The 26,724-nt window shown below is 41.3% G+C and overlaps 1 protein-coding gene across 2 annotated transcripts in view; it reads right to left on the bottom strand.

Moving 5' to 3' along the window:
* Window positions 1-123: 123 nt before the first annotated feature.
* The window catches only part of Siah1 (siah E3 ubiquitin protein ligase 1), a 32,538-nt gene continuing 5,937 nt past the window's right edge, over window positions 124-26,724 (bottom strand). The window contains exons 1-2 of one of the 2 annotated variants that reach the window (XM_050120819.1): window positions 10,659-13,038; window positions 124-8,024 (exon numbers count right to left, since the gene is read on the bottom strand). In XM_050120819.1, coding sequence (XP_049976776.1) covers window positions 7,174-8,024; window positions 10,659-10,830 — 1,023 coding nt within the window. In that variant the 5' untranslated portion in view covers window positions 10,831-13,038 and the 3' untranslated portion in view covers window positions 124-7,173. Of the gene's footprint in view, window positions 8,025-10,658; window positions 13,039-26,724 lie in introns of those variants that run through there. The other variant, XM_050120818.1, reaches the window with a different exon arrangement.

The following is a 26,724-nucleotide window of genomic DNA, read 5'->3' as shown; positions in this document are numbered from 1 at the left end:
CTGGAAAAGATACAGAACAGAGGTTCTCTGTGGTCGCAGAACAAAGAACATGCTAGAAATGTCAACCCTCTGGCCCACTATAGACCCGAATCCTGCTCAAGGATATGGAATAGAGATCCAGGAATCCCTCTGACGTGTCTGATATGTCTAATGATTGGGTGAGTCAAGTGTGGTGGTACAGGTACTCGGGAGGCAGAAGCAGGTAGGTCTCTTGACGTTCAAGGCCAGCTTGGTCTACATACCAAATTCCAAGGCAGCCAAGACTACATAGGGAGACCCTATCTCAAAATAATAACAGTTGGCACATACTCTTAACTCTGGAGACCCATGTAGACTTTATTGGATCCTGGAACCCAGTTACTTAGAAGGGAAACTAGCAAAGACAAAACTCTAGGCAACTATTTAAAAGTCTAGGATGAGACCCACATAGGACTATACAGGTCCTAGGCTGAGGGAAGCAGCAATGAGAACAGTGGCACATGTTGGCAGTCACTGCAGGAACACAATGGCTTTGGGTGCCTGTAATCTTGAAAAACTACAGGCCCAAGGGAGCAACTGTGTGTTTCGGGATGACCCCTAAACTTGGAATCCTTGTTTATGCCAAATCCCAAGTGTGTCAACTTGGAATGCCTGTTTGCTCCTGTGACTCAGTCTGAGGTACCAGGGTGAAGGCCCCTTACATTTACTAGGTTTCTGAACCCTGTTTCATACATGCTCGTGTGTGAAATAACAGTATTATTGCTGATTCAACAAGAATGCAATGTAAACAACACAATTTTAATTCTAGAGTCAGAATCTTACAAGAAATGAGAAGAGCTAATATAGTTTTGATACTTCCTGAATGAGAATGGGGGGTCTACAAGCTACCTAAACCCTGCTCAGGCTTACTAAAAATCTCTGGAGGAAATACCGAATGAGGACTAGCTGGGGGCACTCACAACCCTTGATGAGCTCCTGACCTCTGTAATCCTGCACAAGGAGCAAAGGAACAATCCACTGGCCTTGTCCATCCAGGGAGCCTTCCCACCAAGCCCTGCTTCATATACCTGCCTGAGGTGGTAACACAACACCTTTTAAAGCTCAGGGTTCTCTGGGGCCTAGAAATCAGCACTGACCTACACAGGAAATTACATAGGGCAGCTTCTGTGCTGTCTGAAGTGTGTGTGCATTTTCTAAAACAGATTTATGTCCATCTTTGTGAGTGAGCATGGGCACCTGCAGAGGCCAGAAGAGGGTGTCGGATCCCTGGAGCAGGAGTTGCATGTGCTCATAAGCTGCCTGGTGTGGGTGCTGGGAACTAATTTGGGTATTTAGCAAGAACAGCAAGCACTCTCAACTGAGGAGCGGTTTCTCCAGCCCATCTTTCCTTTTTAAAGGAGCCATCTGGAATTGAATGGTATGGTTTTTGTTTTTCTAACACTGTTTTTGGTTTGCTGTGCAGGAGGTTTTGATCAGAGAAACTGCATAAAATCCACCACTGTAACCACTTACAAATATTTAATTCAGGGACATCTGTGACATTCAGTGTTCCCACTGTCCACGATTTTTTCAGCACAAACAACTCATTCCCCCAATTGCAGACCTGGTAACCACTCTTCCCCTCTTCCTTATTCTAAGTGGAAGTTTTGTTCTTTTCTTGTCTCACCAACTTGTCAAGTTTATATATCATGTATCAAACTTCTTTTTCTGGCTGAACAAGCCGCTGTGTACATATGACATACTGCGTATCCACTCCCCTACTGTTCTGTGACTGTGGACTGTCAACAGGAATGTACAGATCCCTTGCTTTTCTATTATTTTGGGATGTGTGCCCAGAAGTAGAACTTCTGTGGTGGTGCTTTGATCAGAATGCCCTCCCAAAATACATGTGTTCCATTTCTCATAGGAAAGGGCTCAGAAAACGAGCTAGTTACTTTATACAGGTGCACTTCTCCACCAGGTTAGCACTGAGGCGACATCTGGGAAGTAGGGGCACCTGGCTCCCATCCTTCAGCTCACCAACCCTGACCTCCAGCTTCTGCCTCCAGACCTGACCTGTCCTTTACTAGCCACAAACAACTTTCTGACCATGCATGCATGTGTTCATGTGTGTACATGGTGTTGGGGACCACAGTGGGACTTGCACATACTGGGTAAGTACCCAAACACTGAGCTAGAGCACACCTCAACCTCAGCCCCATCTCCTCTCTACTGTGGCCGCACCATTTGGGACATGCATAGCTTTTAGGTATCAAAGGCAAACAAAGCTGTAATGCCATGGTTATCAACTTTCTAAGTATAATTTCAATTGTTCTGTCCATGTATCATCCCTGTGAACTCTTCTATGTACTACAAATAAGACTCTGTAATCCTGAGTCACATAATAAGCTATATGCAAATTTAGGGCCAAATGCCTTCTGTTTTAGTTGTTCATAAAATATTTAATACCAATAGGTAAATCAGTGACTATAAGTAAAATACTAGATTATGAATGATATAAAAGATACAAGAATCTTTTTTTAAAAAAAAATACCAGGTTGGCCAGAGAAAGTGCACGCCTTTAATCCCAGCATTCGGGAGGCAGAGACAGGTCTACAAAGTTCAAAGCTACAGAGAAACTCTGTCTCAAGAAACAAAACAAAAACCACCAGGTCAGTGTATGTGCTGAAAACATGATTCTTTCCTCTACTCTTATAGCAATTATAAATATAGAGGTATTACTCGGTAGAATTCTTGCTTAGCACTGGAGAGGCCACGGCTTCAACTCTGAAACACAAACAACTTGTGGCCATACCACATCCCCTCTTCATAATAGAGGGGCTACAGCTGGGTCTCATGTGCAGCACCAATTCCAACTCTGAGACAAGCACTGCTTGAGCTCAGGACAGATTCCCATCTGGGCACAGTGGGTTCCAATACTAGGTGAAGGGACAGTCACTTCTCATTGCTGTGACAGGATACCTGAGGAAAAGACTTCTTTGGGCTCATGGTTTCAGGTTTCCGTCCACAGATGCCCCATCGCTGTGGGCTTGTGATGAAGCAGAACACGGTGGTGGGAAGGGAAGGTGTGCCAGAGTAAAGTTGTTCACCTCATGGCAGCTGGAAGCAGAAGAGCCAGAGAGGAAGATCCAAAGACAAGACACCCTTCCAAAATACATTCCCCAGTGACATATCCCTCCCCCAACACTCTATTCAGCCATCAACATCCACTGATGAAGTTACCAGTGATCCACTTTTCAACACCATCAACCAGGGTCAAGCCTTTTACACCAGCCATTTTAGAAGATGTACCAGGTCAAGCAAGACACATCTCCCCCACCAAACCTAACTCAGGCAGTCACCACCGAAGGCAGAAGCACTTAGTGGCTCTCCTAGGAAACTTACACAAAGGAGAAACTATACTATAAAAATATTAAAAAGTATTATTTTTGACAATCTGGGATTAGTCACTAGTTTTGCTTAATGAAATAAATGTGCGTCGCATTTCTCAGAGCAAAGGAGAAACTGTACTGTGTATGACAAAAGAAGTAGGCTGTCAGTCTCCAATTTGATGGTTAAGGTCCAACAGTAATGCTCTTCTCCCTGATGTATTAACATGTAGTGTGCCTTACAATGATTATTCTTTACTAAAAACAAAACAAAAAATGAGCTGCACACGGTTTTAATCTCCGCCAATGCCGAGAACCCAAGGTCTTACTGATCAAACTCCAAGCCAGCCAGTGCTGTAGAGCTGCACCACAAGACCTGGCTCCATAAACAAGCTATCAAAAGGATTTTAAATCTAGGAAAAAGTTGTCTTCGATAAAAATTCCCTTGAGATATACTATAGTGCTTGGTATAAAAGTTAAATTCTGTTTGGGTGATGCCATCTTTAAAAATGTTTATTTTGACAAACGATATAAATAGCTTAACTGGACAAGTCGGACAGAACTCTTGTGTTTTGCACACTCCCCATGGAACACTGCTCAGTCCACAAGCTTCCACAATATCCACACCTTTTCTTTTGAGACAGGGTCTTGCTGTACAGGCCAGGCATGCTGCTTACCTGCCTATGCACTGGTATGTTATGATCCTCCCCTCCTAAGTGCTGGTTTGGGATTACTTTTTTTTTTTTTTTAAGATAATGCACACAAATGGAGGCAGAGACAGGTGGACCTCTGTGAGTTCAAGGCCAGCCTGGTCTACAGAGTGAATTCCAGGACAGACTCCAAAGCTACAGAGAAACCCTGTCTCAATACCCTCCCCCACAGTTCCTGAAAGACACCAAAAGGATCAAAGCAATCAACAGAAATTATCTACTCTAAACAATGAAAAGACAAGAGTTCATTTTTGTGTGCCAAATCTCAAGGGAACAAAGAAATGTGGCTTCATTTCTCATCTGTGGGAATCAAGAATATGAAGAATTAATAGCTAATAAACGTTAATGTGTCAACCTTACCTGCTGCTAAATATACATAAAATATGCCTTCGCTTGCTAAAATTAGCAAAAACAGGAGATAACAAAATCCTTTACAATTCTGGGTCCCATTGAAGCCTCCCCAGAGAGCATCAATAAAAGTATCACGACTTTTCAAATATTAATGCCCAAAACATACTAAGAACATACAGACTAATATGTAAGTAGCAAAATAAAAAAATCTTGATATTAAACAGCAAAATTATTAGCTGAGATATAGTGAGTGGTCAAATTACTAAAAATGTTTTTACTAGGGATTCAGCCACTGAATGCTTGCTTGTAGTAGTTTTGCTGAGGCACTAGGTTTAAGCCCAATAACAACAACAGAAAAAGTCCAAGTTTTGTTTGGTTGATTATTTTCTATTTTTGACTCAATATGTTGAGCAGGTTGACCTCAAAACCTTGCGTTCTGCCTTGGCCTCCAAGCCCTGAGATTACAAGCATGAACCATGGCCAGCCTTCCCAACACTATCAAAATGGTAAAGTCTAGGGTGATCTTGTTACGTGGTGAAGGTTACAGAAATAACCAATCAATATCTCAAAATATATGTGTACAAGAACATGCTCATGCATTTAACTAGTAAATGTCAGTCAGCTCTGATTTCATGGGGGGAGAGTATGGATTTCTAATGGCCACGCCTTTTGAGATGTTAAAGTCTGGGCACAATACAGTGAAACTGCAAAATGACATTCCCTCAAACATACACTCGGTTGCTTTTCAGCCACTGAAATGCTTTGTGGCATTCAACTGGGGCGGGAGTGGCCTGAGGTAAGGCGTAGAATTCGGGCCACCCAGGGTAGCGAGACCTTGTCTCAACACACACAAACTGCTTTTCTAAATTTTCATGCAAATAAAAACATGGTTGTAATCTGTGGCTAAATTATTCCCTTTCAGCCCAAATATAGCTACATAAGCACATGACAATCAACTCAATAGAAGGCTTACTTGTACTGAAAATGGCTAACAGAACCAAGCTCCATAATCCAGAATTGGAAATAGGATAAAAGGAAAATGCAAGTTAATTCTCAATGACTTTCTAAGCTTGGGGTACCACTAGGAAAATACAAAATTATCAATGACAGATTTCTGCTGTGTGCCTGAGTGTAACTAGGAACACAACACTAAAGGTAAAATCCAGTGTTCCACACTGGCTGGATACTTAGGTGGTAGGAAGCACTGTTTCAGGGTAAAGTACTAGTGTCTCATTTAACCCTTCACATACTCACCATAATTTAACTCCATTTAACACATTAGGAAACTGGGCCCAAGGTCAGACAGCTGGTTAAATTGGATAGAGGTAAACTATAGGAACATGGTGGAGTCAAACTCCACCGCTGGAACTACGATGATAAACTCAGTTTTCATAAAGGAAAAGAGTGATTAATCAGGCATACTCTAAATGTCCTTATGGGAATCAAATGGGAGAACCTAGTCCTTTCTGTGCTTCAGAATAAAACATACTTCAAAACAGTGGCATATAATCCCCTAATCCTCTGCTCTAAACACGGGAAACACCTCTGGACTTTCTTAAAGAGCTCTTTTAGAGCCAGGGGTGAGGGACATAGCCCAGTGGGAGAGAGCTTGCTTGGCAAGTGCTGGCCCTGTAGTCAGTCCTCAGCTCCAGGAAAAAAAAAAAAAAAAAAAAAAAAAACCAACCTAGAGCTAAAGTAAACACATTAAGATTTTTTTTAATTTGCCAGATAATCTTTTAATGAGAATTATAAAAGACCAAAAACATTTTTTGCAAACTGCCTTTTTTAAAAACAAATGATTTCCTTTAGTTACAAATACTGTGTATGATGATGCACTCTTTTGCAAAACCAATAAATACAAGAACCAATTTAAACATGTGATTTGCCCAACACATTTGAAGAGAGGAAAGGCCTGATTTTTAAAGGTATTTATATAACTCAGTTTACTCCCTAACCTGACCTTCCCAAGAGTTAGCCTGATGGTGGGACTCACACAGACAAGACCATCTCATACCTGCTGCAGCTTGCACAGCGCTCTCATGTTACCTTTCCTTTCTGGAATTCCTATTTCCACAAAAGGGCTGAATTAAAAATAGTTCTAATAAACTGATTGAAGGAAAAGAAAGTATGTACTGAACACAAACTTTTGACATAAGCAATTATGAATATCAAAAAGACACTAACTTAAAGGTACAAAAGTGAGAAAAACCTGAATTACAGAAAAGAAAGTCAAATTTATTTAATGAAAAACTAGAATAAAAATTAGCAAATACACACACAAAAAAAGAAAACAAAACAAAACAAAAACCACAGCAGCACTATGTATTGACTCACAAGGGGAAAGCAGTGGTCCATGACCACGCAGATGGCTTGTCAGTTAAAGGAAAACCAACCACACTCGTGCACCCATGTGTGCACAGACACACATCCCCAAAAAATTGTTGTCAACAATACAATCAATCTACAACAAACACGAAGTTCAGAAATATTTTACAATGCTTCCTTTCTTTTTTCTTAATACAAAAGATGCCCATCTTGGGTATATATATATTTTTTCAGTGGTTTACTGTTGAATTATTTTTAAATATATTAGTGTTACTACATGCAACTGTTTCCTGTATTAACAGCCTTTCTTTTTATTTACCTTCATGTGTCTAGCTTCTACCTACCAGTAGAGTTTTAGGTTGGCAAGCAGATGGGTGCCTTATTCTCTGTGAAGTCAAATGCAAATTTTAAACACTGGCCAGAAATATTTGATTGCCGTTTCAACACATGGAAATAGTTACATTGATGCCTAAATTGCCATTTTCTGCAAAAAGCTGTGCAATGCTGGTGTCAAACACTAGGCAGTCACTATTCATAATGGCTGTTGCAATTCCCTCATGAATAGACCGAGGAGTCGCTTCCCAAGTCAATCGCCGCCTATGACCATTTAGCTCAAGTCGATAAGCAAAATTTTCAGCTTGCTTGCGTGTTCCTATCAGCTGTACAATTGCAAAGAACTGCTGGTGACCATCGTATTTTTCCTGTTTCTCCAAGACTAACATGAAGTGAAAGCCAAAACAAGACTGCATCATCACCCAGTCAACAGCACCAGGAAGGTTAATGTCTGTAGCAAGGAAAACTATATCTTCTCCTTGCAGGGTTGTAATGGACTTGTGCTGATGCATCAGGTGGGGCATGACAGCATCCAAGGAGCCTTGCCACTTACAGGAAGCACCAGGGCAGGGGCAGGAGTAAGGCCTGAACTCACAGAGCTCCTCATGCTCTGCCTTTTCTGTGTGCGGGAGAGTTATTTCACATCCAGAAGAGGCGTATTTACAAGGGAAAAGTACTGAATTGGCCACTTTCTCCATAGCCAAGTTGCGGATGGATCCCAGTGGACCCCGGCAGGTCGGACAACATGTGAGTTTAGGACGACAGTTGCTACAAACAAGATGGCCACTCTGACACTGAAGAATGGGTGGCAACACATAGTCAAAGCAGACAGGACACTCAAAAAGACTCGCCAAGTCATTGTTGGATGCAGTTGTGCCAGTCAGGGCAGGTACCCTCTGGGATGGTGGACACTTTGAGGTGCCAGTGGGTAATGCTGTAGCAGTCTGGCGGCTCATTTCTGAAATGAAAAACAAGAAAATAAAAGGAGGCAGGAGAAAAAGTTATAACACATTCATAAATAATGAATACATATCATACTTATAAAACATCCCACAAAATTTATGAGCAAAAGACTAAAGTTAAATAAATATGGTTTTAAAACGATATACAAATAAAATAAAATTAATGTGATGAAGATGAATTTTAATAAAGTTATATAAGTAAACCAAATATTTCCGAAATGTTCTATAGCGTGTTTAAAATACCTTCTGTCTTAAAAGAAAGTACTGAAAATCTTTGGGTTGGCTACATAAAATAAGAAACACAGCCAGGGGCAGTGGTGGCGCACGCCTTTAATCCCAGCTCTTGGGAGGCCGAGGCAGGCGGATCTCTGAGTTCCAGGCCAGCTTGGTCTACAGAGTAAGTTCCAGGACAGCCAGGGCTACACAGGGAAAGCCTGCTTCCAAAAGAAGAAGAAAAAAAGGTAAATATAGTAAGACAGCATGGTATATGCCTTTAAATCCAGCATTCAGGAGGTAGAGGAGGTAGAAGCAGGTGGATTTCTGAGTTTGAGGCCAGCCTGTTCTATAGTGGAAGTTCTAAGAGAGCTAGAGGCTACACAGAGAAATACCATTTTGAATAAAAAACAAAAACAAAGGACATAAATACAAGGCTGGAGAGATGGCCCAACAGTTAAGAACACTGGCTGCTCTTCCAGAGGACCAGGGTTCAAATCCTAATACCCAAATGGAGGTTCAAGAGAGGCCTCTAGGGCCCTGCATACATATGGTATACAGACATACATGCAGGCAAAACACCCATACACATAAAATGAAAATAAATCTTTTGTAGAAGAAGCCTTAAATACAATATTAGGACCTACCTGGGCTGGCCTTTTTCTCCTCAGAGTCTCCACCTCTGTCTATTTCTTCAAGACTGAATTAAGCATCACAGCTTCAGAATCTACAGCTTGAGTCCTATATAGTTCATATGCCAAAGACAACAAGAAAGAGACCAACCCTCCCCTGCAGTGAGCAACATCTTCTGGAGAGGTATGTTCAGTAAAGGAAGCACTGTCATCCCACTATCTACCTGCAGCTATCTACTAGGTCTTCTTTCCAGCTAGGCATCATTTGTCTCCTGTCAATCAGTACCCACCACCAGGCTGGAGAAACAGGGAGAAGTGGAGAGCCATCCTTCAGTAAGCTGTTGCTCTGGCATTTATGAAAGTCCTTATTCTACTTCCACAGAACAAATCTCACAGAATGTACAAAGGTGAGGGAAACTCAGGAAAAGTAAGAGGAAATGAGGGTAAACACACCACAGAAACAAACACTGGATGAGGATGAAGGGCAAGCAAAGAACTCCCTGCATCCATCGGTTCCTTCGGATGGCTGCAGCACACACCAACTATACACAGACTTCAGGGTCATCTGGAGAAAGGACCAGCAAGCGAGAGTCAAGCAGAATAAGCCCTTTTCCCCAGGACTGTGCTGCTGAGGGATATGGCAGGTTGTAATTTATCTCAGCTGACAAAAGATCAATGTCCTAACAGTGCACTCCCTGAGACTACACTAAATACTTAATATAGTAATTCCTCCAGTTACAATCATTCTGTTGCAAAGACCTTTAAGTTTCCAAATAACTGTAGTTACAAATGTAACCAAGCCAATACAAATGAATTATAGATTGAAGTAGACAGTAGACATTGTAAATAAAAGGCTAAGAGCAGCACTGGAGGGTTATTTTTTTTTCCTTTTGTTACTAAAATCGTACTCTCAAGTTCAAAGGGCAAAAGAAAGTACTAACAAATGTTTAGCTTACCCATGGCCCTTGGGTTTCATCTCCAACACACACGCGCACAGTATAACAAAACTCTATCACAACATCTCAGGCTCATGGAATGGAAGGATATAACATGAATCAACTCTCATCATCTGAAGCCCTGTGATCCAGGTGTCACAATAAAAAGAACATTCTGTAATCTACTTTCTATCTGAGCAAATTCTTTAATGCAGATGATTTATCCATTTTAGATGACTTATAAAACAATGGGCTTGGCATTACCAAAGCCTATTAGTTTCCCATCTACTCCACCATGTTAAGTGTGCTCACTTAAAAGAACACAGTAATTGGAAAGTGATTCCTTGAAACAAAACCGCTCCCATCACATAAAAGAGCTCAGTTTATTTAAATGCAATACAGTCAAGTTCAGAAGAAAACACTAGCCCAATGCTTTGACCTGGCAAAATACCTCTAACATTTATCAGCATAAGTTCAGATTCATGTTACAACATATTTTTATTACCTTCCAAACACTGGAGAAAGCACACTGATTTCTACTCAGCATGATAAACAAAGATTCCGACACATAAAACTGCCACACCATTCCCGAGTTAGAAGGGTGGAATGCGGCTCCATCTTGAGCTACAAAGATTCTCGACTATGCAGCAGCCCCAAGGTAGAAACCAAGAACAAGTCTGCAGAAGTCGTGACGCGCCTGAAGCTAGATTTAAACCAGAGTCGCTGCAGTTCTACTGAACCCTTACTGCGGACCTCACAGAGCCAAACACAGCCATGTGGCCTAAACCAGAATCTATGGATTCGTGCAGCCCAGTTTCTGTCTTGGAAACAGATGCGTTTATGTCAGTACCTTTCCTCTTTCTGGTCCTGGTCCTAACCGTTGGCAAGCATGTGAACAGGACTCCCTTCCAGGAATGCAGAAAGGGTGCCGGCGGCTTCCAGGACATGAGAAGCCAGGCGTCAGGTTCCAGCAACCCACAAGGCCAGCCCTTGGCTCCTAAATTTAGACTGGTCACTTCCATTCAGATTTAAAGTAGCTCAATGGGTGGCCTGTCCCCAGGAGGGACAACACCTCCCTTGAACTCTAGCAGAAGTCCCCCTGAGGTTCTGGCATCCTACTGCTTAGGCTCCAACACCTGGCAGGCCCCTGGGCAGGGCCTAGAGAAGGGACGGACTTTGTCCCAAGCCCCGCCCCACAGACCACCTGAGCAGCTTTGGCAGGCTCCACCTGCAACATGAAGCCTGTGCACTTGGCAGCACTTGAGTCCGGTAGAACATGTTTGTGGAGGTCAGGATCTCAGTGCTTTCTTAAGGCTCCAGAGTATGAACATACAGGGATGAAGGGAAGTGCACAGCCAGGCAAGCACTCCTAACATCAACTTTGTCCTGTGAATTCTCAAGTTCGCATGCAGTGAATAACTCACACAATACTTCCAGGCCTCAACTACTATTTTCCTCAATTCTAACTCAGCCACTTGTGTGCCAGCCTATTTCAAATGCAGTACAGTGAGAATCGTTAACCCCTTCAGGACACATAAAACGCTACTTCTACTTCCAAACTGAGATTATACTCTCATCCCACTCTGGAAAAGTTTTCTTAACTGGCCTCATTAAACTAGAGTAGCTTGCCTTGTTTTTAAACAAGCATTACCCTTGGCCCATAAAGTCCTATGCACTTCATGCCTGGATGGTGTCAGCTGAAGCTTCAAAGGTTTATGCTGGTATTACATCATGCTTAGGACAACCTTCAAACATAACCAAAATCTGGCAATGAGCATCCCAGTACAATGACTTCTACCCACTTTCACCAACGTCGACTCCACTTGCCCATCTTCATTATGTTCAGTAACTTTCACCTAACTTCAATATTAGACTATAAGAAACATCTTTAAGAACAGAAATACAACGTACACTTTCCAAATTGTACATCAAGCCCATTTTGGTAGAAAGCTTAAGTAGCTATTATCTAAATGAGGAAAAAAAAATTATTGCCTTTAATTTTGCCTTAATATTTTCAGGGCACTTAGCCACTGTTAGGTTTTTGTTGTTGTTTTGGGGTTGTTTGACACACTCATTAATCCTAGACTACCACTGAACTCTTAAGAGCCTGAAAATGATCTTGAACTTGTGATCATCTAACTCCCACCACCTTTCAGTGATGACTCGGGACTGCTCACCACCATACCTAGTTATGTAGCACCATGCCTTTGGAAACACCAAGCAAGCACTCCAAAACCCGAGCTATGTCTCCAGCCATATACATTTGTTAGTGTGTATCAGTGTTTTGCCTGAACGTGTATATATACACCACCAGCAGAGGCAAGTAGAGGCCATAGGATCCCTTGGAATTAGCATTTGGACAATTGTAAGCCACCATGTGGGTGCTGGAAAACAATTCACTACAACCACAGCAAGTGCTCCTATCTGTTGAGCCTTCTCTTCAAGCCCTGCATTCTTTACTTACAGGGGGAAAAAAGGTAGAATGCAAAGACTCACCCTTTCTTAATTTCCCTAAAATTCTTCTTAGAAATTACATTTACTATAAAGCAATAATGATGAAGTAGATCAGTGGTGTGAGATCTCAAACCCAGGACAAATGACTGAGGTGTCTATTTAATATATCAAAGTAGACCTGGTTGCCAGGTTCTCCCTGCATCCCTCACTCCCTATCTGTTACAGGGTATGGCTGAGATGCCCCGGTTCCCTTAAATTTCTCCAGCCCAGGAGCTGAGCTGCACTTCCCTATACAATCCAGCCATTCTGCTTACTCTGCCCCCCCCCCCCATCTACCCTTTACTTTCCTGGCTCTCCCCTTCTCATGTGGCCAGGCTCAGGGTCATGTTCACTCTGGACTTCCAGCTGTCCCTGCCTCTGGCTATGCTCTCCCTTTTATCTACAATAAATCTTCTCTGTCACACCTGGAAGCAGTCATGTCCTTCCTTTCTTATTTCTTTTCATCCATCTGGCACCAAAAGCTGGGACTGACATAACTGATCCCTTCCAAGGAACTCTGCTGCTCTGACTCTCCTAAGGTTTGTACAGATCATTTGTTTCTGCCCCCTCCTGTCATCCATCAAACTGGACCCCAAATTTTAGGGTCTGCCTTCTCACTACTTCTCCTCCCACCCCCACATCCCTCTCCTTGTCTATGCCATAACTCTATCCCCAACTCCTAGAGCCTTCTACATCCTCCCAAGGTACCCACTGGGTGCTCCCTTCATCTCTCAGCTCTGGCCTGCAACACCCATCTGGGTCTCCCTCCCTCCCCTGCCCTCTCCTCTCTACAGGATCAGTGTCACCGCAGACTGCCTGCTTCTCCACTGTCACCACAAAAGCCACACCTGTGTGCCAGGAAGCTCCCTTGCCCTACTTGGGTCCTAGTCACGTGAGAAGAGCCACCTTTCCTCTGCATGATTTGGAACACTGGACAAGTTTTCCATTCCCCTTGAGAATGCCCTGGCTGGAAATTCTTGACACAAAGACTCTTTATCCACCTCAGCTCAGCTCGCTTTCTCTCACCTCCCCCAGGAACTGCTGACCTGCTTGCAGTCCACCCCTCCCTCCCGCAGCTTCTCTAAGCATGAGCACATTTGGGTCACCACAAACACTTTCTCAGCTCCTCTAGAAGCTTACAGAAATTCCTGTAAGGGGAGTTTCTTTTTTTCAATACACACACACACACACACACACACTCTCACACACACACACACACAGGCTTGGACTATAAACAGCTTGGCCTCAGTATAGATCAATGGCCAAAAATTGGCACACTTGATTTCCAAACTCTCACAAATCTTAACTGCCACAGCACAAACAACTGACCCCAAATCTCTTCCATCTACACTAGCTCTGCTCTACACTTCTGCTTCCCACTCTTAAAAAACTTTTATCTCTACAATTTCTCTTTGCTCTGCTCTCAAAACATCTCTTAAAACTATGCTGTAAATTCAATTCTCAGGAGTTGTAAGTTCACTGGGTATAGTTGAAAATTATCTATAAATCTGTAACAAAACTTGGCTTTAAACAAAGGCTTATAATTAAAAATTTATACAGAGGCAATTTTAATTTGCTATAAGTTACTATATATGGGATTCAACCCCTGTTTATAATATACTGTATATGTAACTTGAATTCAACTTTTTTGTTTGTTTTTTTCAAGACAAAGTGTCTCTGTGTATCCTTGGCTGTCCTCAAACTCAGAGATTCACCTGCCTCTGCGTCCAGAGTATTGGGATTAAAGGGCACCATCACTGCCCAACTGGATTCAACTCGTTTAAAAAAAAGAAAGAAAGAAAGAAAGAAAGAAAGAAAGAAAGAAAGAAAGAAAAAAATCTTTAGCAGTTAAGAGCACTGCTCTTCCAGAAGTCCTAAATTCAATTCCCAGAAACTACATAGTGGCTTACAACCATCTATAATGAGAAATAAATAAAGCTTTATTATGTATACAGTATTCTGCAAGCATACATGGAAACAGAACATTGTATACATAATAAATCTTTCAAAAAATAGCTTTTAATAACAGCTATGTGGCTGGCAGCCATCTTTACTGAGGTTAAAAGGTACATGCTATGGAACTTAACTGCCATTTTAAGATGACCACATAACATAAACCAACTAAGGTAACATCTATATAACTTTTTAGTCCTATTGAGCCCTCTGCTTCCTCTTTTAGACTAATGAAACAACAACAGGCCTAAAATATTTTGGGTTGGTATGAATTATGATGATAAAACTTTAAGGTTATAAAGGTCTACTCAGATTAACAAAAGCTGATTTAGAGATTTACACCTAACTGCTTTGCTAACAGTTCAACCCCAGGCTTCTAGAAAATTCAGATAAGTAACAATATATGTTTGCTAAATAAGGTGTATTTGTTTGATAAGGTTTATAAATTCCTAAGGGCTACTCAGGGTCACAGTAATATCTGTCTAGCTTCTTTGTCTATGCTCACTTTGTTACACTTTAACTATCTTGATAAACTAAGGCATACAAAAAAAGCTGATCTTCTATAATGGCACACCATAAAAAAACTGATCTTCTATAACGGCACACTATAAAAGGATCAGAAAATTTCCCAGTCTCCCTATGGACTGTATTTAGGGCTTAAAGCTTTATTTTGATGATGCCAGGAATACTTTTGGGCTGACTTCTCCACTCTGCCTGGTCAAAGTAAGTTCATCCTCAAGTTCTTCTCCACAGGAACATCTCTCAGACTTGGGTCTGGCCAAGGCTGCTCTCTGTGGCAGCTAAAAATTAAATGCTGTCCTGTATGATAGACACTGACTACCCCAAACAAAGGCATCTAGACCACAGGAGCCACGGCAACCATCTAGGTAGTGGTTTCAGGGACTCAACTTGAATCCACCTCCTGCAGGCCAAACAGACTCAAGTACTCCTAAATTTCCCCCACCTGCTATTCCTGAGTGGGCTCTCTCTCTTCCCCTTGATCTTGGGAATCCAGTCCTCTAACTACCAGGACCATAGGTCTATAAATTTCAAATGTATACCCTAGATAAAAAAATTCTCCGCTGTGGGCTGAAGAGATTCCTCAGCGGTTAAGAACACTGGCTGTTCTTCCAGAGGATACACATTCAATTCCCAGCACCAACATGGCAGCTTACAACTCTCTGTAACTCCAGATACAGAAGATCTGACACCCTCACACAGACAGACATACATAAAGGCAAAACACCAATCAATACTCATAAAATAAAACTGAATTATTTTTTAAAAATTTCCCCTAAACTCTTTAACTCTACCTTCTGTCCCTAATCTGTATCTGTTTCAGCAGATTTCCAATCAACTAAATACTGCAAACTACTCCAAACTCACCAGTCCCATGTGTTTCATTCTGATAGAATTTCCAGCCAGCCTGAGCCTCTGCATCCTAGACAGCTCCAAAGCAGCTAGCCCCTAGGTGGTCCAGCCTCACAGACTGTTCCAAAGTGCCTAAGCATATCTTAACCCCGGATAATCCCATTGAGCCTGGATAGTCAGTGAACCACCCTGCTCTTCTAGGCGTTGGCCACCATTCCAGCTCTCCTGGGTCCCCAACAATCCAACAAGGACTCTCACCGCCGGCAGGAAGTAGTCACTGATTATCAACAAAAAGACTGGGACGGGGGTCTCAAACTGTAGACAAAAGGCTGAGGTGCCTATTTAACATATCAAAGTCCACCTGACAGCCAGGTTCTCCCTGATCCCTCATTCCCTACCAGTTACAGAGTATACTCCACCCTAAATTTCTCCAGCCCAGGAGCTGCACTTTCCTATAGAATCCAGCCATTTTGGTGTCCCCAACCCTTCTACCCTTTACCCTCCTGGATCTCCTCTCTCCCCTATGCCTTCCCACACAGCCAGGCTCAGGGTCACATTCACTCTGAACTCTCCCAGATGTTCCTGCCTCTGGCTATGCTCCCCTTTATCTACAATAAACCTTCTCCACCGTGCTTAGCAGCAGTCATGTCCGTCCTTTTTAATTTTTTTTCATTCAAGTGGTCGATCTCATAGCTAACTACCAAATGCAAATCCTTAAATTCAAATTCTAAGTGGCAAAAATGCCAATAAAATTATAACTATCCAATTATAAATTTACACTTTATATTAGGGATTTTAATTAAAACATTTAAACATGCTAGTGATAGCTCACTTCTACACTTTTACATGTATGAAGACCTAGTTCAATCCCTCACATATATAAAAAGTGTGGGGGAGTTATTCTAGCACGGAAAATGAAGACAGGAGGATTCCTGGAGCTCCAGAGCCAGTCAGTCTAGCAAATATGGTGGGTTCGTGGCCAATGAGACTCATTCTCAAAGGAGGTGTTTCTGAACAGGGCTGTGCTTGGGTCTCTGTGTGCATGTCAAGAAAAGTACCTGACAGAAAGCTGCTATGGAAAAGGAACTCAAATCTGTAACTCATCTCCTTCTTCCAAGATTCCCTACTGAGGTTTCCACTTCAGAAAAATACCTAATCAGAACCTCACAAGCACTATGTAAAAGAGATTCTGCAAGGGCTGAAGAGATGGCTCAGTGGTTAAGAGCACTGACTGCTCTTCTAGAGGACCCGAGTTCAATTCCCAGCACCCATACCATATGTCAGCTTACAACTGTCTGTAACTCCAGGATCCAGCAACCTCACAGATATATATACAGGCTAAAACACCAATAAAATAATTTTTTTAAAAAAGAGATCCTGCAGCCGGGCGATGGTGGCGCACGCCTTTAATCCCAGCACTCGGGAGGCAGAGGCAGGCGGATCTCTGTGAGTTCGAGACCAGCCTGGTCTACAGAGCTAGTTCCAGGACAGGCTCCAAAAAGAGAGATCCTGCAATATGATTGATATGATTAATAAAATACAAAATAAGAATGAATTATGTAAGAAATGAAACATAGCAGCATCAGAAAAGTGTTCATTAAAGGAAGAGTCCATCCCTAGACCACAATAGTTCTCAAATTCAATGTGCTACCTACCACCTAGGGAATCTTGTTAAAAAACAAAAAACACAGACTTTAATTTGGGAGGTCTGAAGCTAGACTATGTCTTTGGGGCTTCATTTGGTTTTGTATGATGTACTGCTGAGGATCTAGCCCAAGCATAACCAGCCTGCATGGCAGGTCTAAAGACAAGTTTGTGCCTCTCTCCTCTTACTGAACCTGATCCCAAAAACTGAGAATTCCTCAAGAACTGTTTGAGTCACTGGGCTACAACAAGAAGAGAATCTTGTCTCCAGCAGAAAGATTTACACTTGTCAAATGACCTTGTAGGAAAGACAGAAAATAGATGCAATGAAGGGCAATACATGGCCTCGCTGCCTTACATAGGTATATCTGTCCTCTTCCCTTTAAACTCTAGTTGGGGGCAGGCATCACCTATTTTTATCCCTCTTCCCAATGTGGTTACAACATTGACCAAATCCCCCTTTCTGCTTCTCATCATTAATTTGGTTTGAGACCTAGCACCCACAGTATCTGCTATGACCCCGACTCCAGTAACATGGGACCCTCAACATTCCAGGAAGTGCTCTACCAGTAGGCCTTCTGTAGTTTGCACAAACTCCTAAGTATAGCCAGCCAGTTCTGCTGTTCACATGGAAGTTGTAACATGGAGACCATAACAAAGTATAAAAACTGAAAAAGGACCAAGCAGAGATGGTGCACACCTTAATCCCAGCACTCAGGAGTGATGGAGGAAGGTCATTGGTTAAATAAAGAAACTGCCTTGGCCCTGAGAGGACAGAAAATTAGGTAGGTGAAGTAAACAGAACAGAATGCTGGGGGGAAGAGGAAGTGAGCTCAGACTAATAGCTCTGCTCTCTGGGACAGACGTGATGAAGCTCCAACCCAGGATGGACATAGGGCAGAATCTTCCCAGTAAGCGCACCTTGGGGTGCTACACACATTAATAGAAATGGGCCAGGCAGTGTTTAAATGAATACAATTTGTGTGTTGTTATTTCGGGGTATAAGCTAGCCAGGCAGCCAGGAGCAGGGCGGCAGGAATGCGGCAGGAATGCAGCCCCGCAGCTCCTACTACACAGGAGGCCAGCCTGGTCTACAGAGAGTGCCAGGACAGCTAGGGCTACCCAGAGAATCCCTATCTCAATAAACAAACAAACAAACAAAACAAACTCTCATGTACATCATTGTTAGAATAAATTATCTTCATTAAATTCTTCAAGGAACTCAGATTATTCATATTTTTTAAAAAGTAGTAAAATGATAATAAGCAAACATAACTAAAACTAAGGCAAGGACTCAAACAACAGTGATGGAAGGAACCTTTAAGAAAACTATTATTGAAATAATCAAATGATTAACAAGTAATTGAAGTCTTACCCCAGCACAGGGATTCAAGCCCTTGAAATCTTTGTATGTTAATGAATGGCTGATAGTGGCCAAGGATGCAGCTCAGTCACTCAAAAATTTGACCCTTCAGAGAGGGGATAAAGATAGGGTTGACCACAAAAGGGGCCAGAGTTTAATCAGCCATGTTTAAATAATGAAGCCTCAAAAAAATCCCACAAGGACTGGGCTTAATTTCCAGAAAGAGTTTCATGTGGAAGTGTAGAGAATATACCTAAGAGGAAGACACACAAGTTTCAAGCCCCTTCCCTTCTAACTTGCTTTATTCATTTCTTCTACTTGGCTGCTCACAGTATGTTATTTATATCATTTGTAACAAAAGAACATTAGTAAAATATGTACCAGAGTTCTGTGGACCACCCTAGCTAACTATGAGATCAGAAAAAGTAGTCCTGTAAACCCTACTTTATATCCACCCATAATGCATTGCTGGTCAGAAATGTAAATTACAATCCAGCCGGGCGGTGGTGGCGCAAGCCTTTAATCCCAGCACTCGGGAGGCAGAGGCAGGCGGATCTCTGTGAGTTCGAGACCAGCCTGGTCTACAGAGCTAGTTCCAGGACAGGCTCCAAAGCCACAGAGAAACCCTGTCTCGAAAAACCAAAAAAAAAAAAAAAAAAAAAAAAAATGTAAATTACAATCTAGAGAATGACATCAGAATCTCTAGACAGAGCTTAACCAGTAGGGTCAAACTTGAGGGAGAGTGTATAAAACTGAATTATAGGACACCCAACTGGTACTGATGGGAGGGGTTGATATGTACGAAACCCCTACCTACCAAGGCTAAGGGTTTTTTGTTGTTGGGTTGCTTTATTTTTTGACACAGGATTTCTCTGTGTAACAGGTTGGCTATAAGCACATGGAACCCTGCAAACTCAGACTTCACTTGGGAATGGTTCAGCCATGCTTCACCACTGTAGTCAGTTCTACTACACAGCACACACAATTTGTCTATATAATGTCAAAATGAAGTATTAGCATTGCCCAAACAAAACACTTTACCATTCCAATCAGAGTATTTTTTCCTTCCTTATTCATGATCAAATACAAAACCCACAGTTAATGCCAGAAATTGTGGACAGTAATGTATCCTACATATACTGTGGTTTGGAGTTGTACATATACATATATACACACATACATATATTATATATGGACCTGTGACAAAGTTTAATTTAAAATTAGGCACTGTTAAGAGACTACCAATAATTTACTCTGTATGTTCTTCCCTATTAAATCAAGAAATTGACCTTTTCATTTAAAGAAGACATTTCTACCCTCTCTTTGAAATCTTAAATCACTAGTAATAAAGCTCTTACACTTCTGAGCTATTGTTTAAACATTCTTAAAATTCTATATGTATAAGTGTTTTGCTTGTGTGTATGTCTGTGCATCAAGTGTTTCTAGTGCCTGTGGAGGCCAGAAGAGGGTTTCAGATATCCTAGAACTGAAGTGACTGCCATGAGCTACCATGTGGGTGCTAGGTCTCAAACCTAGGTCCTATGTAAGAGCAGTCAATACTCTTAACTGCTAAGCGCTCTCTCCAGCCCCCTTGAGCCACGTTTTAAGCAAAACAAGGATTATTGAGACTTACTCACTATAGTGCCATGACAAGTCCATCTTGTCAGAAGACAGCATGCTAACTTAGCTGGCTCCTGACTGACTGCTGGGTAGGCAGTACATACAGCATGGACACACTAGGGTGATTCATGACTCAAGTGGGACAGTGATTCCGTCATACAAATTTGAAATTTGTATATTCTCTCTGAAATTTTCCATATATTTTTGGGACAGCTGATCAGATAAATGAAACCAGTAACTAAAATGACAGAAATAGGGAAATACCATAATAAATTTTTCCCTTTTCCCATTTACCAGGAAAAATAAATGTGGTACCTTTTCTGTTACAACCACAGTATCTCAAGAAAGTTTTGAGAAAACTTAGACAACTATCTCAACATCTAAAGGTCTTGCCTTTTGCACTTAAGCTATGCGAACTTTCTGCTTTGTTCTGATAGTTAGTGATACAGATAAAATGCAATAGATGTTAGTTTTAGGTATTCTTCACCCCCAACAGGCTGTTTGTAGAATTCTTCATTTTTACAAGAATGTCTCGACACATACAAAGCATCAATAAATCTGAAATCCAAAATGATATGACACCTAAATGTTTTTTTTTTTAATTTTGAAGCTTTTCAGAATTCTAAATTAGAAATGTTTAACTCACAGAGTCTGTGCAAATATCCCCAATCCAAAGAAACACCAAAATTTAAACTATTTCTCTGGGTTCAATGAGACAAACTGGCCTGAATACTTAGATCGCTAATAAAACTCTGTGTATTTTTTTTTTTTTTGTGAGACAGGGTTTCATGTGTAAACCAGATTAGTCTCAAAATCACTATGTCAACTCTTGAACCTGCTGCCACTGTGCTCAGTTTTATGAAGTGCTGTGGCTCGAACTCAGAGCTTCATTCACGCTAGGCAAAAACACCATCTAAACTGGATCCCCAGCCAGGTATCTGCCCTCCAGAACAAACAAACTGCCGGCATGATGACCAGAACATTCCACAGCTGCTTTAAGGTATAAATTTAGCACGCAGTATCCAATATTTCAGTACATTTTGTTTGCAAGTTGTGAACTGTCACCAACATGTGACAGTTAACAGATCAGGTTATAAACTTTAACCACTAACTATGGTGGTTTTCTATGTTGCCAATCTTTCTCATTGCCCTTTGCAAATTACTCTTTTTCTCTCCTAATTCCCGAACTTCAGCGTTGCCCACAGCCACCTTTTCTTACACTGGTAACTTTATGACTCTTTAAATTCCCCCAAGAATTTAAATTTATGTCTCTAGGTACATCGTTCACCAGAATCTAGCAAGGTAAATGGATGCAACTAGAAAAGATCATATTGAGAGAGGTGAACTGCAAGTTCTCTCCTCTGAGGCTCTCACTTGAAATCTTAAGATGTGAGTATAAAGCCTGGAGTAACCTCAGAAACCAGGAAAGTAGAGGGGACACTGGAGAGGGAGAAAGAACAACAGAGAGGAGGCAGATTATAAGTGACTTTGTGGAAGAAATGGGAAAAACAGGGAAGGGAGGCTTTAATTATGGAGTGGCGGGGGGGGGGGGGGGGGGGGGGGGGGGGGGGGGGGGGGGGGGGGGGGAGATAAACTACAGGAGGGTAAAATAACAGGAAGTCTGTCAGAAAAAGTCATAACAAATCATTTATTTTTTTATCTACTAAAATAACACATAATACATATAAATCTGTGTATAAATATATAGAAAGTTTAAATGAAATTTTTCCTTCTGGACTGAGAATGCTCCCATGAGAGTCATAGTGTATCTAATACAAACCCAACACCATACATGAGAATCCTTTTGAGTTGTTAGTCAGGGTTACCCAACAGATTCCCAAAATGTTACAGACTAGTGCTATTGCCCTTGGTTGCCTCTCAGGGGTGGAATGTAAGTTCTTATTTTTGAAGACATCATGAACTTTGGACATAGGACCTGAAAGCTTCCTCTGAGGACTGACCAGAAGATGCCATGCAAGCTTCCAAAAGATGAAAGCATCCTATACAGCTATGATGCCCATGAACCACAGTAACCACAGAATACAGTGGCAAGACTACCTTGGTAGTAACCAACAGCTCTCTAATTGGACTTAAGACCCACTCAACAAGAGTAAAATCATGCCTGGTACTGGAAACCTAGCCAATTACCTAGGGCTAGTAAAAAAAAAAATCATGAATCTTGGAGAAAAACCTACAATGCCACTTTACTAAACCAACACAATTCCTAATTACATTTTAAATATTTGTCCTTATATACACAGATAAGTGTTCTCACCCCTCTTCAATGGAAATTCTCTTTGTAATAGACCAGAAAACTAAAACCAACCAAAATCCAGAACAAGAGAGTGTAGTGCCCAGTCCCAACTGACACATCTACAATAAAATTCCTGTACCTAAAGCTCAAGGATCACTGTATAAAAGGGATCAGGAGATGGAAAGATTAAGAGACAAAAGAACAAGAGTTTGTCAGTCTGCTGTGAGACTGTGTCTCCTAGAAATGTCAGAAGTTATATTCATGAAGTCTCAACAACACAGCTACCTAAATAAGACACCACCAATAGACATGCTAACACAGAAGAGGGAAAACTCACAGGGAGCCTCAATCCTAGAAAACGAACTACAGGCAAATGGGGGAAAGCTGAGAGGAGAAAAAAAATGGCTGTTCTCAGGAAAGAACCCTCTCCCTACCCAACTGGTTATTCAATACCAAGTGGTCAACTCTGAGATCATATACATAGTTAGCATTATACAAACTGAGCATGTTTTATTTATATATTATGTAATACACACAACTAAACAAAGAAAAAGAGGCCATGCGTTTGAGAGAGTTAGTAGGGGGATCCATGGGAGGGTTGAGGGAGGAAAGAAAAAGAGGGACATGGTGTAATCATAATTTCAAAAAAACTTTAAACGTGTATCTCTAGCTCAAATTAAAAAAAAAATAAGCCCAGCTGTCTATAATATCACACATGAGAGGAAGAGGCAATTCAGGAGACTTAAGTCACCCCTTTATACATCATACACTTAAAACAACCAGTCAATCTTATTGTCTCTCCTTAAAAATCACCGAAGAACCCAACCGTTGTTCAACACCCTACACTACCATCTGACCTAAGAACTATTTTCTTACCTGAAAGATCACAATATCTTCCTAATCCAGTCTTCTCCTTCCATCTCTGTCTCCCACATTCATCCAATAATCAATCCATTCAGGTTCTAAGCACAGCAAGCTCAATCCAATTCAAATTTATATCACATTATCTCACTCCTTTGCTCCATACCCTCCATGGCTCCTCATACATACTGAAAACTAAAATCCTATAAATGGCCCATAAGACCTAAACAATATGATGTATTTGCAATCACTTCTTTCTCATTCTTATGATAAGGCTAGGTTGTTCCATTGGACCTTCTGTCTTCAAACACTTTTCTCCTAGATTCAAATCTTCAATCAGATATTACCCCTCAATGAGACCACCCTGTTTCTCTATTTTAAGCTGTAACCTCATCTGAGCATGGTGAGGCATGTCTACACTCAAGAGGATGAGGCAGTAAGAACTTCATTCAAGGAGGCTGGGGAGATGGCTCAGTGGTTAAGAGCTTTCTTTCAGAGGACCAAGGCTCGAGTCCCAGCACCTACATGGCAACTCACAACCATCTGTAACTCTAGTTCTAGGGAATCTGACACCCTCACACATATATGCAGGTAAAATACCAATGTACATAAAAATTAAAAAAAAAAACCTTATTCAAGGACAGTTTGATCCTGAGTTCAATCTGCAGGACTCGTACTCACAGTGGATTAAAAAGAGCCCACTCCTACAGGGTCTCCAGGGTAACTTCTAGCTCACACACACACATTATCATCCCACATGGACACACTAAAATGTAATAAAAAAGATCTTTAACAATTTTTTTTAAAAAGCAACCCATACCCTGACTACTAACTCATCTTTTGTGTACTTCTAAAATCTCTACGCATCTTAATGCACTTTTCTTTTTTTCTCCTTACTTCCCAGGCATCTCTGATATTTATTTATTCCTTAGACTGTGTTATTTTCTATCCACTATACAACTTATGTTAATTGTTCTAGGCTCATTCACCCTTATTTAGAAGGTGGAATTTGTCTAGTTCAATGATGTGCCTCAAATTAAAATCAAACTTAGTATACACAGCATCACCTCAAAAACCGTTTGTTGGATAGGTAAGTAGAAAGCACAGAAGCACTGCACTTTTGAACAGCAATATTCTGTTACATAGCAATATGGTATTGCTTTTTCAATTCTTGAAGAAAATGATTATCCAGATCAAACTATGCCCATAGTGTTGAGGGCAAAATATTGATGCAACGTTTTGAAAGACTACCTCTTCTACACATGGTCTCAGGAATCTGGACAAGCTCTTCAAATTCAACGGAATGAACCAAGAAGGAACAGGGAGTACAGTAAACAGAGCCCAAAATAAATTCAGTGCAATAAAGGGAGCTTTAAGAATGACAACTTAGGCTAGGTGACCTATAGTCTGCAGCCTGCTAGGGACTTGACCATTTAGAAAAGTAGTAAAGGATGTAGTGACAGTTACAGTAGAGCACAGAAAACAAAGTAAAGCTTACAACAAGAGGGTATTTGCTGTAAGAAATACAACTTTAATAGTGCAAGGGAAAGCCATCATCTACCATATAGAGCCAATTATAAGAACCTGTCCAGCCGGGCTGAGGCACACACACAAGTGGGGAAAGTAAGTGTAAGTGGGAGTGGGGGAGGAGGAGGCTTGCTCCACCCACAGCAGGAAACCAACAAAGATAAGTACAAAAATAATTAGCTAAGTCTAGCTGTCCCTAAAAAAGAAGAAATGGGGAGGCATCATTATTAAAAACCTTACAGAGAGCTGGAGAAATGGCTCAGGACTAGGAGCACTGGCTGTTCTTCCTGGGGACCCAGGTTCCCGTTCCCACAGAGCAGCTCACAACTGTATCTCCAGCTCCAAAGGAGTCAGTACACTCCTCTGCTCTCCCAAGCACTAGGCATGCATCTGGTGCATGCAGGCAAAACACCAAACACATGAAATTAAAAAAAAAAAACAAAAAACCCTCTGTAGAGGGCCATGAGAAAGCTTCTGTAACTCTGTTACATTTGAGAGGCCCTATGTTTCATCCCTAACACACACACACACACAAAAAAAAAAACTCTTGAGAAGTTAGGCATACTGGCTCACACCTGCAGTCTAGATGTCTGGGAAGCAGAGGAAGTGAGGTGTTTGTAAATTAGTCAGACAGGACTACACAATGAGTTCCAATCTGGGCTATAGTGAGACCCTGCCTCACAACAAAACAGAAAAACGCATAAACCTTGTGAAATCTACAGTAAATATAAAACTTTTTCAACCAAAGGGAAAGTTCTAAGAGTAGGGAAATGACATACATAGGTTTGTTTTTAAAGATTTTAGCCTTAACTCTTAGCAAAATGTAGGGAATTTTCCAACTCTTCGGGGAATACTTAATATAAAAGGCTCTCACAATTAAGTAATATTAAATGTGTACCTCTGTAATCTAGCACATTTTCTTCTGATTCACATGTTGGCAAAGATATACAACATGTATAAAAAGAGCCAGGCGGTGGCGGCGCATGCCTTTAATCCCAGCACTCTGTGAGTTCAAGACCAGCCTGGTCTACAAGAGCTAGTTCCAGGACAGGCTCCAAAACCACAGAGAAACCCTGTCTCGAAAAAACAAAACAAAACAAAAAAATGTATAAAAAGGAATAAGCTAAAAAATAACTCTTCCTTAAGAAAGTCGTTTAAGCCAGGTGTGGAGGAACACACCTTTAGTCCCAGCACTCAGGAGCCAGAGATAGGTGGATCTCTGTGAGTTTGAGGTCAGTATAGTCTACAGATCGAGTTCCAGGGCTACACAGGAAACCCTACCTCAAAAAAAAAAAAAAAAGAAAAGAAAAGAAAAGAAAAACAACAAAACAACAACAACCAACAACAACAAAATGTGGTTTAAATGTGGTCCAGATAACATACTGTGGTACATGAGACTATCGTATTACACATATGAATCAACTGCTAAAACTGGTAAGACATCTGGGAACAAAACTCTGTGTTAGAGAATTTTCCTAAGTATGCCTGGGGGTCTAGATTTATCCCCAGCCAAGTAGAGGGAGGAAAAGTACAGAATAAAATTAGGAGAGAGGACATGGGGCAAATGTACCTATAACCACAAGTATCAAGCTGTAAGATATCAAGATTTACAAGCACAAACTCCTTTTGATATGGACAGCTCAAGAGTTAATAACAGCTATCTATCATTTAATGAAAAAATGTCCATTTCAGTCAGATCAAAGAAATTAACTTTAAAATATTTATGGCTGGAGCTGGAGATGGCACCACGGTTAATAGCATGTCTGCTCTTGCAGAGAGTCTGAGTCTGAGTTCAGCTCCCAGCATACACACTGGGTAGTTCACAACTGC

This window comes from Alexandromys fortis, unplaced genomic scaffold (assembly GCF_014885135.2).
Source record: "Alexandromys fortis isolate MF-2015 unplaced genomic scaffold, M_Fortis_MF-2015_v1.1 scaffold_186, whole genome shotgun sequence".
Lineage (NCBI taxonomy): Eukaryota > Metazoa > Chordata > Mammalia > Rodentia > Cricetidae > Alexandromys > Alexandromys fortis.
The sequence above is the reverse complement of the archived record's forward strand: the minus strand, read 5'-3'. Positions and strand labels throughout refer to the sequence as shown.